General features: G+C 49.0%; 1 protein-coding gene across 3 annotated transcripts in view; it reads right to left on the reverse strand.

The window, feature by feature from the left end:
• The window catches only part of KCNIP3 (potassium voltage-gated channel interacting protein 3), a 127622-nt gene that overhangs the window by 7988 nt on the left and 102291 nt on the right, over positions 1-17343 (reverse strand). For 2 of the 3 annotated variants that reach the window (XM_075062723.1, XM_075062724.1), the window contains exons 3-5: positions 3091-3215; positions 1589-1658; positions 743-813 (exon numbers count right to left, since the gene is read on the reverse strand). In XM_075062723.1, coding sequence (XP_074918824.1) covers positions 743-813; positions 1589-1658; positions 3091-3215 — 266 coding nt within the window. Of the gene's footprint in view, positions 1-742; positions 814-1588; positions 1659-3090; positions 3216-5443; positions 5576-17343 lie in introns of those variants that run through there. The other variant, XM_075062725.1, reaches the window with a different exon arrangement.

Raw genomic sequence — 17343 nt, forward strand, 5'->3', positions numbered from 1 at the left:
AAGAAAGTGGGTATCCAAGCGGGGAGTCTGAGCAGGACACCAGGGTTAATCCCCCTGCTCTCCTATGGGGGGGTGTCCGGTGGGGCCCCTTTTACAAAGCTAAGAAGGGAAAAGATCCACGCAAACAGCTGGAAAAGAGACTTTGACCAGCATCCTGGCTGGGGTAATCTGCACTGGAGGGGAGGAGAACTCTGATGTGACCCTGGAGCAGAATCAGGAGAGGAGGATGCGACTACCCCTACCCATTGGTCAATTTCTCCAGCAAGCCATCTCCCCTGCTACTCCCTGCACATGGCAGAGGTCCCCCATGAATATCTGCAAAGCCACCACTTTGTCCTCCTTTCTAATCTCCATTTCCTGCCACTCCTACCAGCTCCCTGCTGTATCCACCTGTTTTTTTGCAATTTATTAGGAGCCCAAGTCAAGGTTCATGACCAGATGGTGCTAGGAGCTGTACAACAGAAAGTCAACCCTGGCCCTCAGGAGCTGGCAGTCTCCTGTTACAAACTCTCCAAGGCAAGGATCTGTGTTTGTGCAGCGCCTAACACTGCGGGGCTTGGATCAGACCATCTGGATGCCACTGTAATACAAATAAAAACCCAACCACAACGGGGAACATTTTCCAAACTCCCCAGGACAGTAAGACACCTAAATACTTTTGTGGATGTGGGCTGATTCGTTAGGTTCCTAATTACCTTTTTTAAACACCTGGCCCTTTGAAAAGGGGGAGCTGGGATCTTACCTCAAAGCAGATGGCTCCGTTCCGGTCTACATCAAAGGCATTGAACAGGAAGTGGGCGTACATGCTGGCGTCTGTGAGAGGAGAAACAAGAGAGACCCAGTGAAAAGGTTGGCACCTTCCTTCCCACCCCCGCCATCCTCGATGGTACTTATCCGAGCACCTCGCACTCTTTAAACACATTTACCCTCAAACCCCCGTGAAGCTGGTTCTCCCCATCGTCCAGAAGGGAAACCGAGGCACAGACAGGCCCAAGGTCACACAAGAAGTCTGTGGCAGAGCAAGGAATGGAGCCCAAGTTGACCCTAACCATTGGACTATCCTGCCTCTTAGCTGCTGCCAGTATGGAAACCCCAGCGGATAAGTGTAATCTCACAGCACAGTGAGGGTGACCAGGGAGTTCACGTCCTCCGATCCCAGCATGGACTGAGGCAGGTTTAGGATCATTATTTCACTAGCAATGGGAAATGGCTTGTAAATCTATTTGGAGCGGGGACCATCTCTGCATTATCCAAGCACAACAGATTTCTAGACACTGCAAAACACCAGTGCCTTTAATGCCCCCTAGCTGATTTATCCGCAGCTCAGGCCAGGTGAGGGGCTAGGCACCGTGCTCAGCTGGGTCCTGCGGAGGATATTTGCCAGCAAAGGAGCCTGGGGCCCAGCCTCAGCAGAAGAACTCAGGAATTTTGCAGACAAGAGTCTTCTCCTCACAATGGGACATCAGCAAGGTTGCGATAAGGAATCTGCAGCCTAGGATAAAGGCTCTGGGATTCTGGTGCCTCGCTAGATAATTTAACCCTTTCCCTGCTCTGGGAAGGTCTCGGGGGGGACTGGTGCCAAACTCACCTCCCTGAGGGAAGAACTGAGCATAGATCAGCTTGAAGGTGTCTTCGTCTACCAGGCCGCTGGGGCATTCCTATGGAGGGAAGTCATTGCCAGGAGGTTAACCCCCTATTGGTCTGACCATCACCCTCCCCACAGATCAGGCACCGAGATGTAGCCAGACTGGCTGGGAACATGACTCCCCTCTCATCCCATGGCTCTGCCATGCAACAATCATCTGCCCTGCAATGCACCCAGGACATCCATGCTCCTAGGGTATACGAACATAAGAACGGCCCTATTGGGTCCATCTAGCCCAATATCCTGTCTTCTGACAGTGGACAGTGCCAAGTGCCCCAGAGGAAACGAACAGAACAGGTCATCAAGTGATCCAGCCCCTGTCGCCTATTCCCAACTTCTGGCAAACAGAGGCAAGGGACACTGTTCCTGCCAACTCTGGTTAATAGCCATTGATGGACCAGTCCTCCATGAACTTATTTAGTTCCTTTTTGAAGCCGGTTATGGGTTGGCCTTCACAACATCCTCTGGCAAGGAGTTCCACAGGTTGACTGTGCATTGTGTGAAGAAATACTTCCTTTTGTTTTTCTCTGCTCTTACACTCCCTCCTCGAACCCTGATCCCCATGCACCTCAGTATTTGTGGCCCTCTCTCATCCCACTGCACCGCCTCTCCCTAGTGATACGCCGACCCCATCGCCATGGTGACAGATGTCTCGGCACGTCACGACACACAGCTGGAAGGCGCTCGGGAATGACGGTGATGAGTGCAGTAGAAAAACCTACCTAGAAGGAATAGAACTCCCAGCCAAGCACACTCATATTCGATGGCTCAGGTCTGTAATACACCCTCCTCCCTCCCCACCATCCACTCCGCTCTCAGTCTGTGTCCCCCAGGGTCTGTCTACGCCGCAGGCAGAGGTGTGACGGCAGCAAGTGCAGACGTCCGCGCGGTAGCTTTGATCGAGCGGAGTAACAATAGCAGTGAAGCCACAGCAGGACAGGGAGTGGCTGCCCAAGAACACAGCCAGGGAGTGGGCCGGCCGAGCCCATGTAGCTGCCTGTGCTTTTGCTACTCAAACTCAGCTCGCTGGAGGATATCTACACGGGCTGTAATCACTCCTGAATGCAGTGTCTATGTAGCCTGAGTGTTTGCACTTTGCACTAGGAATGTCCTTCACCCCACGCCCCGCTCCTCAGATCAGTGAGCAGGGGATGAAGAAGGCACTGGCCAAAAACTCTCCATCTCCTATCAGATCCGTTAACATCTCGCCCTCCACGCTTCAGTAGGACTTAAATGGTGCCTCGGCCTTGTGCACGCACTTGGCACTGGGATGAATTTCACCCACGCCTCCCTGAGCCCCCGAGGCTGCATCTCAGCCAGCTCCCATCTCTCCAGGGTTCGGTTTCCAATCTCATAGGGGCAGCAGCTGGTGCCCAACAGTGGCTACAAGGCACAGCTGTTCTTGGGGATCATTTGGCTGGGGGAAGGACCCTACAGACACTCACGTTCTTGAAGCCCCTGTACAGGGACTGCAGCTCCTTCTTGGTGAATTTGGTCAGCTCCTGCAGCTGCTCTAGCCCTTCTGGCTGGTGCCGGATGGATGAAAGTTCGAGGTCGCTGTCACTGGTGTCTGGAATGACACAAGAGAAACTCTGTGAGTGAGTAGGAAGGGAGACACAGACTCCCAGAGACCAACCTGTAGTCCTAAGGATGAATCTGCTTGCTTGCATAGATATATCTTTTCTTATAAGTTTAAGTATTTGATGTATTGTAATAGTTTTATAGATTTATAGTCAAAATAAGTTTGGCTGTAATGCAAGAAAGCTATGGCAGAAAAAGCTGCATGTTAAGCTAAAGCAGGGGTAGGCAACCTATGGTACATGTGCCAAAGGCGGCACACGAGCTGATTTTCAGTGGCACTCACACTGCCTGGGTCCTGGCCACCCGTCCGGGCGACTCTGCATTTTAATTTAATTGAAGCTTCTAAAATATTTTAAAAAGCTTATTTACTTTACATACAACAACAGTTTAGTTATATATTATAGACTTATAGAAAAAGACCATCTAAAAATGTTAAAATGTACTACTGGCACGTGAAACCTTAAATTAGAGTGAATAAATGAAGACTCAGCACAGCACTTCTGAAAGGTTGCCAACTCCTGAGCTAAAGCAAAGTTAGTATCTCTATATTGGGCCCTTCTATCCAGAAAGTAGAGCTGACCTTTATCTTGTTTATCCTATACCCAAATAGATAAAGTACCTACGCCAATAACCCTCTAGGTCTAAGCCCTTTACCTAGACCAACAGACAATGAAGAATGGCATAGGGGATTTTTCAAATTTGTACCCACAGACTTAACAAGCGCGCGTGTACCTGTCATCCATACATATTAGCCTATGGGGTAACATTTCTCTGGGGGAGGAATGAAATTTGGGCATAAGAAGAAGGATTTCCAGGACTTATTCCTTATAAAAGAGGTGATCTACAATGGCTATTTCACTCTTTCCATTCTATCTTCACTATCTTCATCTTCAACTACCTATTGCTATTATCCTCTACGATGGCTAGTAACTATGAATAGGCCGTACTTAGCTTCTTTTCAAACTTTAAGTTCCAAAGGGACTAGGCTAAGCTTGGTCTCCCTAAACTTTATTCTCAGTTTGTGTATTAAGTTTTGTTTTAACTAAGTTAGAGAGTAAATTCTGAAGTAGCTTTGACAGCTCTTTGCATTAGCTTCCTCTGCACACTTCTGCAAAAGGCACGAAACCGGAACTGCCAGAGGTGAGGTCCTGTGTCTTTCAGTACCAGGGTATCAAAACAGGGTGTGAGTATTAACCAAAGTTTGCAGCACATAATATTGTATTGCCCTATGTATCTCTTAAATAACAGCAATACAATTGTAACTTTGTAACTCTGACTCTTTTACCATTTGCTTACTATTTCATTGATTTTAATAAAAAGTCTATATGACAGTATCTGTCTGAGTGTGAACTTCCTGTCATACCTCCGAGGGTCCCTTATAAATTTTGTGGAGCCTGATTTGGGACAAGAACTTTAATCTTCTGATCAAACAGATTGGTGATCCTAAAATCACACTAATTAATACTTAAAATTAATTATTAATATTAATTAAACATAATTAAAATTAAATCAATAAATTAAATAAACATTACTAACACACCCCAGATCAGGTTACACCGAGCACAGCAGGGAATAAGGAATATTCTAGTGTTGGAGAGGGTTATTGGTTGCCGGCAATCAGGTGTTTGATCTACTTATTATTTATTAATTATTATGATAATGACGATTAGATCTATGGGCAATCACAGACCTCACTGAAGATGCATGCTATCCATCTTTCATTCAGGCTAAATGAGGGAGCAATTAAATACCCATCTGTTTAGTGATAGCTGAAGCTATGGAAGTTACTGCCCAAGGCACTGGACTGCATTGGAAGGCTTGAGCAAGAACTAACTTGGGGAGAATAAGAGGGGTTCACTGCGGACTGATTGAAAACTCAGCAGTTGGGGCATTAATTTTGTTGCAGCTCTGTGTGTGTATGCGTGTAAGGAACCAGAGAAAGCCAGCAGAAAGCAAGAGATGCATTGGCAGCGAGGCCCTGGAAGGAAGCTGAGAGAGAGAGCTTCTTCAGGGCAGAGTGCTGGCTGGAAAGGCAGGCTTGGAAACTGTGAGCAAGGAAACTGCCTGCTGTTGTTTGCTCCTACTGCCTTCAGGGAAACAGGACTTTGTGCTCATTCTTTGAAATAAACAGGTTTGCACCAAAGATTTGCCTGACTCCCATCACCAATTTCTCCTCCTAGTAGAAGCAGCCTAGCAAAGCCCCAGATACCGATTCACCACTCAGGCCAAAGGACAGCAATACACAGACCCACTGTGCACAGGAGTCATATAGATCCACCAGTCCAGGGAAGCAGGGGACTCCCGAGAAGCATCCCATAGGTGAGGGATAAGCATCAACGCTGCGTAGGGTTGCTAGCCGGTCTCCCCAGTCCAGGAAGGATTCAACACCATGACAAATCCTCCTGCAGCCCCTTCCTTCAGGGCACCATTTATTAGTTCAAATAGAAAAATTACAAAGAAAAACAAAGCTATTCCCCTGATCGACACAGGTTGCAGGGCCCAGATGCCTTTCACTCAGCACCTCTCTCTGCTCCAGGGCCAGTCACAGGTGCCACCCTCCCACTTGCAGCTTCTGCTCTCACCTGAGCTCTTTACAGCTGGGTCTGATAATTGAACAGGACTGGTTGGTCCTAGGCCCCTGATCCTTAAAGGAGAAGACCATCCTCGAACAATCCATGCCTCTGAGCCCCATAGTGACACCAACCTAACTCCTGGTGCAAATGCAGCAAGGTCAATGGAAGAATGCTTCATAAACCTAGCTACCATTGCTTGGGTAGGTGGTTTTTCTACAGTGATGGAAAATCCCCTTCTGTCGCCATAGGATGCATCTATACTAGGGGGTGATGCCGGCTTAGTTATGCACCGTAGCTATGCTGCCACAGCCCTGGTAGTGGAAACAAGCCTGGAGGGAGACAGGGAAGCAGACCCAGCCTGAGAGCATCGTAATGTGGCCCTGAGATAAAGTTAAGAGAAAAAGCTTTTTGGGCACAGAGTGTTGGCTGGAAATGCAGGCTTGGGACTGCGAACAAAGGAGCTGTCTCCTGTGATTGGATTTGTACTGCATACAGAGAAACAGGAGTTTCTTGTAAATCAGGCCTGCACAACTCGTAAAGCAGTAAGGGCCATATTACGCCAAAGAAAACAGCTGAGGGCGAAGCCCCCCCCCAGGCCCTTGTGAACCCCCCCCCCAGCACTGCTGAAACACTCTCCAAGTGCCCCCGTCCCCCTGAACACCCCCCAAGCGCCCTGCCCCATGGAAACAAACCCTCCTTCCCCCGCAGCCGCCCACCAAAACAGCAGTATTGAACTTGGTAATATGTTATAGCGGCCCTAAGGTAGTACAATAAGGTAAAAGAAAAATGTTTTTGCTAGAAGTAGAATAAATCTTCTCCCAACGTGCCCTGTTGAATGAATATGGTGTGACTGAGGAGGCCTGGAAGGCAGCACCTCCAGACAGCTGCAACCCTCGGGGAGGGATGGGAGCCAGACCCGATCAGAAGAACAGGTCGCCACCAACTCGTAGCTCATGTCCTCAGCCCTCTACCCCTGCTGCTGGCTCACTTGCCCCACACTCGCTCCTCCACACCCCCACCCTTTCGCGGCTCACCAGCCCATTGCTCGCCTCCTCAGCCCCCCACTCCCCGTGCTCCCTCCCCCGCGTCCCTCTCAGCCCTCCCACCCCAGCTCGCACATCACCCCTGCCACTGCCCGGCCCGCTCACTCTCAGCCTCCCACCTCACGCCAGTGATGAGCTTGGTAAAACTTAACCTGTTCCTCCTCACCCACAGAGAGTCTAGGCCCACCACGCGGCCTCCGGGAGTCCTGCCCCATCCAACCCCCCATGTTCCTTGACGCCCCCTCCGGGACCCCTGCCCCATCCACCCTCCTTCCCTGTCCCCTAACTGCCCCTTACCACCCCATCTAACCCCTCCTCTCATTCCTGATGGCCTCCCTGGGACCCCCGTCCCATCCAACCACCCCTTCTCCCTGTCCCATGACCACCCCTGGAACCCCTGCCCAGACTGCTGTTCATGCGGGAAGTCTGGGAGGGCTGAGAAGCAAGCAGCGGCTTCGTGCTCAGGCCCAGGGAGGCGGAGACAGAGGTGGAGGGGAAGTGAGCTGGAGTGGGAAGCGGTTCCCCAGCGTGCCCCCCTCGGGTTACTTGCTGTGGCATGGGCAGCCCCCCTGCCCCAGCTCACCTTGGCTCCATCTCCACCTCGCTGGGCCTGAGCGCGAAGCCGCTGCACCGCTTGTCTGACTTTTTTGGCAAAACTGGGCATGTGTCCCATTTGCTTTTGCCCACTGATCATCAGCTGGCAAGAGCAAATGGGACCAATGCCTAGTTTTGCCAAAAAAAGTGGGGCATAGAAGAACGTGCAGGGGGTGATACCAGCCCCATGTGGAGGGCAGAGAGGAGCCTTGGGGTAGTCTCAGGTGGTGTCCCATTTTCCCTTTTGGAAAATATGGTCACCCTAGTACTTAGGCACCTAACTCTGATTTCCTTTGAGGATCTGGGCCTGAGCGCCTTTGTTGAACCAGGTGGCTGAAACAATAGCAGCTTGCATCCAAAACATAGGCACATGTGAGGGTGCTCAGGACCTTGAATTATGTGAGTGAAGGGGCCTTGCTGGGTATTGTTTTAAGCAGAGGGGTGTATGTTTGTGAGACAGAAGGATAAAGAGAAAACAGGCCACAAAGACGGAGCAGAGAGCTAAGGACAAAGTCTGGAGAAGCACTGGGAAACGTGGCTCTTGAGAGGGTTCTTTTGGGCAGAGTGCTGGCTGAAAGAGGCTTGGAACTGTGAGCAAGGAAACAATCTCCAGTTTCATTCATGCTGTGCTCAGGGAAACAGAACTTCGTACATTTTTTGTAAATAATCAGGACTGAAAGGAGTTGACTGTGACGTTGCACTACATAACGTTTTATGGAAATATGCTTATAAGTGTGAATATAATGTAACTGGAATATGCTTCATGCAAAAAGTCTCTTGTAAGATATCATTACAAAGCTTATAATCTACTGAGTGTGGTCATCCTATTTGTATACATGTATCATTCTTGTATCTGAAGCTAGAAATATGAAGTATAACTCTGAGGTCCTATTGTAATTATGCCAAGCGTGGGCCATTAATGGTGGTTTGGAATCATGATGGCTCCCATTGACTAGGACAACCGGTTGTAAATGGTTTATTTACCTACAAGCCTTCCTGTGTGCCTGTGGGCCAGCCCCAGGGTAATGAAGAATGAGGTCTCACAGGACATGTGAAAATGTCACATGATATTGGAATCCATCTTAAATCTGGGACTTTTCCATTTAGAAGGAGGGGGGAGGACTCAGAGAGGCAAAAGATTCCTACCTTGTGCCAAAGCTATAAAAGGAGTTGGAACAGAGCAAAGGGGGCTGCAGTCATGAGAACACCCCTGCTTTCCACCTAAGATGTCTGCTGGAACTAACAAGAGCTGCACCAGGGGAAAGGCTTGGGCCCAGGCCAGGAAGAAATCTAGTCTGTGAAAGAAGCTTATTGGAACATCTCCGGGGGTGAGATTTTACCTGTAATCAGTTTCTTAATGTATTAGCCTTAGACTTGTGCATTTTTGCTGTATTTTTCTTAGTAACTTACTTGGTAACTTACTTATTACTTGAAACCACTTAAATCCTACTTTTTGTACTTAAAAATCACTTTTGTTTATTAATTAACTCAGAGTAAGTGATTAATACCTGCGGGAGCAAACAGCTGTGCCTATCTCTCTATCAGTGGTATAGAGGGCAGACAATGTATGAGTTTACCCTGTATAAGTTTTATGCAGAGTAAAACAGATTTATTTGGGGTTTGAATCCCATTGGGAACTGGCTGCTGGAGATAGGTGACCTGCTGAGCAGTTTTTGGTTCAAGTCTGCAGCTTTGGGGGCGTGGACCAGACCTGGGTCTGTGTTGCAGCAGGCTAGAGTGTCTGGCTCAACAAGACAGAGTCCTGGAGTCCCAGGCTGGCAAAGAAGATGGGCTCAGAGGTAAATTCAGCACGTCAGGTGAAAGTCCCAAAGGGATCTCTGTGACTGAACCTGTTACATTGACATCCTTTCCAAAACTCTGGTTTGGAGGCCTGTCCTGCCTGTAAAAGAGCACTGGAGTTGGTGACTTATAAAAGGGTTACAGCATGTTTGGAAAACAGAATGCACAGAGAATCTCCTGGAAATCTAGAAGAGGGAGATTTCACCATTTCTGGGAAAGAATGGGGGCGTGGGAAGGGGTTTGCAGCAAAAAATCCAAAACCACAGAATCATTTGCCAAATTGTCACATGCCTGCTCAAGATAAAAGAACCCTCAGAACTCCTTAAAGTCCTTTGCAGAAGCAACCTGGTTCAAAGACATTAAGGAGGCTATAGGGCTAGCATACAGACATCTTCATCTGCCGCCAAACTAGCTGGGTTGAAGGACTTTTTGAAGTCTACCAGGGCAGTTTGCTGACCTCTTAGTCTGGAGCTGAACTGGCTGGGCTGGATGGCATTAAGAAGGCTGCAGAAACTTTGATGCAGTTCTGTCAAGCAGACCAATGTATGCTAATGAACATAGCTGTCATCTAGAATATAATATAATTTACTTACTTGGTGGAGAATAAGTACTCCCACCCAGCATCGATGGTTTTTCCTCTATAGCTTTATTTTTAAAAACTAAGGAAATTCCAGACAAATAACCTTGTTCAGATGAAGTTAAAGTTACAAATTGCTATCATTTTCTGAATAGAGTAACAAGACTTCTCTCAAACATTTTAAAGTTGGGCAAATCTAAGTTAACATTGACCTTCAATAAACAAGACGCCTGAGTCTGGAAATGCACATTTACACTTTCATAAGTGTAACTGACATAACAACACTCATTCTAACCAGCAACTCAACCGGCTCCTCACACCCCCTTCTGTCATTTCTAACCACCAACCTTCAGCTTTGTTATTCTAAATACAGATCTGCATCCTGCCTGGAGCTCAGCACAGATGTGCTCCTGACCCAACCACAAACCCTGCTCTTCTTCAGCCACCAACACGTTGAAAATGAGAAACAATGATGCCTTCTTTCTTATTTTTCATATAGATTCCAGAACAACGCAATCTATCTATCCATTCATCCATCCACCCCCATACACACCTATCTATCCATTCATCCATTCACCCCCATACACACCTATCTATCCATTCATCCATCCACCCCCATACACACCTATCTATCCATTCATCCATCCACCCCCATACACACCTATCTATCCATTCATCCATCCACCCCCATACACACCTATCTATCCATTCATCCATCCACCCCCATACACACCTATCTATCCATTCATCCATCCACCCCCATACACACCTATCTATCCATTCATCCATCCACCCCCATACACACCTATCTATCCATTCATCCATCCACCCCTATACACACCTATCTATCCATTCATCCATTCACCCACACACACACCGTCTCCATTCATCCTCAGACACATCTATCCATTCATCTCTCCATCCATCCCCAAACACACCCCTCTATGTTCATCCATCTCTCCATCCATCCCCATTCACATCTATCCATCCATTTTATCCTGCCACTCATCACCATATTATCTGAGCCCCTCCAAGTAAAATCAGTAGCAATAGCGAAGTCCCTAGTGGGCTACACAGAGTCTCTGGCATTTCTTCTTTTTTGTGGGGTGGTGGTAAAAAGTCTGTGTTTGGGGTAGGGAGCTTGGTTTTGATTTTTTTCATTTTTTGTTTTCTGTTGCTGAGGTTGATTTGTTCCCATGTTGGGTAGGTCTATCTCAGTCCCCCCTCCAGAGGGGATAGTGGCTGTAACACCTTGTAATAGTTCCCCTCTTCATTGACTGATAAGGATTGAGGATTCTGCACCATAAGAGACTTGCCCATGTCCCAAGGCTGAGAACAGCTGTCAGGGCGAAAAGTAGACTCCAAGATTATGATACCACCAGGGCTGCAGCTGGGCAAGACCCAAAGCCCATTGAGGTCAATAGAAAGACGCCCATTGACTTCAATGGGTTTTGGGTCAGGTGCTAAGTGAGGGATTCATTCCCCATTCAGAGATGTTGCCTCGTACCACAGTGAACTTCCTCAGTGCAGACAGGGCACCAGACTCATCAGCTCAGTTTGCAAGGACTTTCCACTGGGATTCCAGCCAGCCTTTAATTCCATATCCTCTTTCTGAAAGGAGAGGGATCCCTCCCACGTATGTAGCGCAGCAAAGCACGCTACAGCCCTGGGAGCAGAGAGACCAGCTCATCAGACACTAATAGAGGCTGGAACCGGGACTTCTTCACAACCACCAAAGCCAGAGCCTCAGTTGGGTCAGCATCAAACCTCTGTGAGGGGTTAAGGGCTCTTGGAAGCACCTACAGTTCACATACATTAAAAAAAGAACAGCCCTGAAGAACTGTGCAAACTTCATAATGCTATCTGCCAGCCCCAAGAGATTAAGTTAATTCAACTTTGCCTGGGAGCTGGACACACAGCAGGCAAATGCAGTCCACAATGTCAGGCTCTAAATTCCATTTAGATAACGATTTGGCTGACCACATCAATCATCTGCAGCAGCATGTGAGAGAATGGGTACCACACCATAGACAGACACATGGGGAAAGGGAAGGAAGGCAGGCACTGCCAGGTACAGTACATGGATATGGAGAAAATGACAGGAGATGAGTCACAGAGCTCGGGCCCCGGGAATGGAGAGATATCACTGGATTCAGACATTGCAGCCTAGATTTCAGGAGGATAAAATTGCTGGGTGCCTGGACAAACCCAGCAGGGGCTGTGGAATGCATTCAGACAGAGGCTGGAGCAGGTAGTGATGGGAATGGGGTCCCGGCAACAGAGAACAGAACATGGAGAATGAACCTTGCTGAATACAGAGACCTAGAGGACAGGAGCCTGGGTTATATTTATGGTGCTGAAAGTAAGTTTGTATAACCCCCAGCACAACAGAGCCTCTGTGCTGACTGGGGTCTCTTGGAGCTCCAATATTAACAAGGCTGCAAAATTTAGACTGAATTCCCAACAGCCTGAAGTCCAAGTGGCTTTGGAGCTGAGGTCTGAGCCCTTCTCTGAACACAAGTCAGGAGAGCTGCTAGGAATGGACGGGTTGATACAGGGACAGATCCAACACCCACTGAATGCAATATAAAGATGCAGAGGGAGTTAGGTCATTCTGCTGTGTATTTTCTAGTGGGCCAGGAGAACAGCCAGGATTTTGAGGGCTGGGGATGAACGCTGCTGAGTTATTGTTAATTAGTATTAACACAGCAGAGATGAAGGTGCATGGGCTCTGGACCGTCACAGTTACACACAACAACTCCTGAGCTCTTTGTATGAAATTGCCAGATTTTCAGCTGGTAAAACTGGCAAACTTCCAGAGAGGTCAAGGCCAATGTACTCCAGATGGGGAGCTCTCCTGAAACGTACTTGCTAGTCCGCTAGTTGTTTTCAGTGGTGCATTACTCATGCCGGGGCAGAGGGTCAGGAACAAGTCACAAAGTCATTAGGTTAATAAGCACAAGCGGCTGCATCACAGACAAGAATCTGCACCGACTCCTGCTCCATTTGTGAGTAACAACCCAGTCACAAACGCAGGGAAAGGTTCAAGTTCACCTCCTCGATCCATATTCATTACACTTCCTGAGGAGGGGTCAGCCGAGGCTGCACGCCAGCCCAGTTCTGCAAGCAGTGCATGTTTGCCAGGGAGTATTAACCAAACAAAGGTTTTTGGGGTGACTATTGGCTGAGATTTGTTTCTGCATGCAGCTCAGGCCTGGGATGTTACCAGGAAAACCTTGGAGATCAGCTTGGGGATTCCCTGGAGATGATGCTGTCCCAAGCAACTCATCTCCTGAGATGCCAGACACCATGTTAATTGCACCATACACTACATAATTTGGAGTCAGTCATACTGAGTGAAATCCACCACGTGAATCCTATTTCAAGGGCTGCTACATTGATTTACACCAGTGGAGGAATCAGCCCTTAAGCCTAGAATTTCCTTTGCAGCTAAGAGTGATTAGAACCAGGTGACATTTTTTGGTGGAAGTTTTTTTCGTGTGTGGCAAAAATGCAGATTCAGAGACACTGAACCATTTCATGAATATGTGTCAGTTACACCAAATTGTTTTGGTAAAAAACCTCTCCCCACCCCCGAAAATCTGACAAAAATCAAAATGTTTCATTCCAACATTTTCAAAATGAAACATTTCTATTTTTCGGTTCCAAGTTTCCTTTCATTTTATTCACAGACCCGCTCCAAATCCCTGTCAAATGGTTGCAATCCAAACAAAAATTACAATTTTGTCAAAACAAAACGCTTCACTTGATTTGAAATGAATTTTTTTCTGACTTTTTGAGGTGCCAAAAATTTAGGAAAAAAAATCTTTTCCAGTTAAACCCAAAACAATCTGCTTTTTTGATTTTTTTTTCCCCCAAACGGCCAGCGAACCAAAAGGTCTGTTATTCACTCAGCTCTAGTGATGACAACAAACCTGTAGTGTATGATCAGAAAAGTGCCTGTATAGAATCATAGAGTGGAATCATAGAATATCAGGGTTGCAAGGGACCTCAGGAGGTCATCTAGTCCGACCCCCTGCGCAAAGCAGGACCAATCCCCAACTTAATCATCCCAGCCAGTATAAGAATGACTTGCCCTTACCCAATCAACCTACTAGTTAAGCCAAACTATGGAGTACCTCCTCCAAAGTCAGTTGATAACACCAGGGTTCACAGTTATGAATGAGCGCGCAGGACACATCTGCCGACTTTAATGACAACAAACTAAGCCTGTACTACTTTTGATTCCCATGAGCCCTGCAGAGCCAACCCGGCTACGGGACAGTGCGCCAGAGCCTTAACTGTCTGATGCATCGTCAACAGGATTGTTAATTTAGTCCCACTTGCAGGGCCTTTATTGCTGGTAGTGATGCATGAGCCAGAAAGAACACCATGCCTCTCCCACTGGGAGACTGCATGGCCAGCCAGCAGAAGTGCTGAGTACCCACAACGGCAACTGAAGTCAATGAGAGCTGTGGCTTTGCAGCCCCTAGATCAGGGGTGGGCAAACTACTGCCCGGGCGCCGCATCTGGCCCTTCAGATGTTTTAATCTGGCCCTCGAGCTCCTGCTGGGAAGCAGGGTCCAGGGCTTGTCCTACTCCGGCGCTCCAGATGGGGAGTGGGGTTGGGGACTTGCCGCACAGTTCCTGGAAGCAGGGGCATGTCCCCCCCTCCAGCTCCTATGTGTAGGGGCAGCCAGGTGGCTCTGCATGCTGCCCCCATCCCAAGTGCTGGCCCCGCAGCTCCCATTGGCCTGGAACCACAGCCAATGGGAGCTGCAGGGGCAGTGCCTGTGGACAGGGCAGCTGGCAGAGCCGCCTGGCTACCCCTACACATAGGAGCCGGAGGAAGGATATGCCACTGCTTCCGGGAGCTGCTTGAGATAAGTGCCACCCAGAGCCTGAATGCCTGATCCCCTCCCTCACGCCAACTCCCTGCCCTTATCCCCCCTCCCGCCCTCCGAACCCCTCAGTCCAAGCCTGGAGTACCCTCCTGCACCCCCAAACCATCATCCCCAGCCCTCACCCCAGAGCCCACACTCCCAGCCAGAGCCAGAGCCCCCTCCCATACCCCAATCCCCTGTCCCAGCCCAGAGCCCCTTCCTTCATCCTAAACTCCTCATTACTGGTCCTACCCCAGAGCCCACACCCCCAGCTGGAGCTCTCACCCCCCTCTTGCACCCCAACCCCCAATTTTGTGAGCATTCAGGGCCCACCATACAGTTTCCATAACCAGATATGGCCCTCAGGTCAAAAAGTTTGTTCACCCCTGCTCTATGGAGATGATGCTCCCTTCTTCTTACCTGAAACCCTGAGGGTATTTCAGTGGAGCTATATTGATTTATACCAGCTAACGATCTGGCCCCATGCATTCAGTATGCTCCAAAATGATTGCCATTAAAATGGAGGATCCCAGCTACCCTCAGCAGGACAGACCCACAGCAGAATCACTCTGAATTACACTGTTCAACCGTTTAATCAGGATTGATACGGAGAGTGGTTTTGTAGTTCATGCACTGGCCTGGGATTCAGGAGAGCTGGGGTCAATTTCTAGCCATACCGCAGACTTTCCGTGTGACCTTGGGCAAATCACTTAATTTCTCTGGGCCTGTTTCCCCTTCTGGGGTCCATTCTTTCGCTCACCCTTTGTCTCGTCCATTTAGGGCCTGATCCAAAGCTAGACTTCAACAGGATTTGGACGAAGCCTTTAGACTGCAAAAACTGTATGGGGCAGGGACTATCTCCTACTATGCATCTGTGCAGCGCCTGGCACAATGGGGCCTGATCTTGGCCGGAACTTCTAGGCATTTCTGTAAAACAAATAACCTATGCATAATAATAGGCTCAGCCATTCTCTTTAAGTGCAGGCACCGATGAGGGGATCTTGATTCCTAATTACCTGATTTGTGGATGCAATCAGTTATCTAAAGGGTCAAAATCGCATGAGCAGCACCCACAGTTAAGCTGCGCTCACAATTGGCTGGTGCCTGGAAAGTTAGAGGCATAGTTAATTATGTGGACCCTACAGAGCTAATTATTCTGTATTCAGGCAAATGTCCCATGTCATAAATACTCAGGGTTTGCCACCATAGCCCACAGTTCAGGGTGTTCCACATCCCCCTTTGTGCCTGATCCACTCAGCATGTGACTCTAGAACAGGGAACAGCTAGGGGAGTTACTCCTTTAGCACAAGTAGGAGAAACTCACGTTTTTTAGCTCCGGAGGTCCTTAGTTCAATTTCCGGTGATAGCTCAGATGATAATTGTGTGATGGTGTAGGTTTTCTACTAAACCAGCCCCAAAGAGTGTCTTATCGAGTCAAGCACGAAGAGGATCTGAAGTGGAGCTCTTATTGGCTTCCTGAGAAGGGAAACTGAGGCAGGGAGCATGTGCAGGCCCACTCTAATGCAGTAGGGGGTGCTGCAGGGCAAGCACACCCTATGATGCTAGCAGTACCTCAGCTGAACTTGAGCGCTAAGGGATGGAGCCCTACTGTCAGGGCCACCGAATAATGGAGACATACCACCACAGCCCGTTCCTTGCACATCACCGGTACGTCTCCTGTCTGCTGCTGCCCTATAGCTGTACGGTTGGAGGAAGAGCCTCGTGTCTCCAGAGCCAGCTTTACGGACTGGCTATGTGACAGCCTGGAACATAACCTACCCCTGGGAGGCCTGGCTAATGGGCGTCCCCAGGATCACACTGATTGCTTTAGGAAAATAGCCAATGGTGGCCACCACCAGAGGCACGATACTGGGTCAGCTGGGCCAATGATCTGTTCCATTGCTGCACTGCTCAGCTTCTCTACCGGAGCATCTTCCTTTCCCCCTGGGAGGCAGAGTCTTTGGGGCACCCACTGGTAGAGCAAACAACTCCCAGGAGTCTCTTACCATCCCCTCTGTACCTGCTACAGTCCATCCACCAACCTGTACGTGACCACAAACTCCTTCCACTCCAATATAACTGGGTGCAAACCAGAGCTGTCACCCACTTTCGCAAACTCATCCTCTGTCCCAGTGGTTCTCACAACAGAGATCCGTCCCTCCATCCAGAGCGGCCTTTCTAACGTTACTATCACTGGGGGACTAGGTGACAGCAGTGGGTCTAGGGGACTGTTCTCTCTGCACATTGCTTGCTCCTGCAATCCAGCCTAATCAACCTTGATAATACCCTATCCTGCTTTCTTCTTTTTCTAACCATTCGGTATTGATGTAACATGCATCGGACTGTATCAGCTACTAGAACAGGGCGGGCAAACTTTTTGGCCTGAGGGCCACATCTGGTTTTGGAAACTGTATGGAGGTCAGGTTAGGGGAGGGGGTCGTGGCCCAGCCCCCACCTCCTATCTACCCCCACCCGGACTCCTGCCCCATCCAACCCCCCCGTTCCCTGACGCCACCCCACCCAGGACCCCTGCCCTATCCACATACCCCTGCTCCCTGTCCCCTGACTGCCACCGGGTCCCCGCTGCCCCATACAACCCCTCCTCTCATTCCTGACGGCCCCCACGGGACCTCTGCCCCATCCAACC

The sequence above is a fragment of the Chelonoidis abingdonii genome, chromosome 2 (assembly GCF_003597395.2).
Source record: "Chelonoidis abingdonii isolate Lonesome George chromosome 2, CheloAbing_2.0, whole genome shotgun sequence".
Taxonomy (NCBI): domain Eukaryota; kingdom Metazoa; phylum Chordata; order Testudines; family Testudinidae; genus Chelonoidis; species Chelonoidis abingdonii.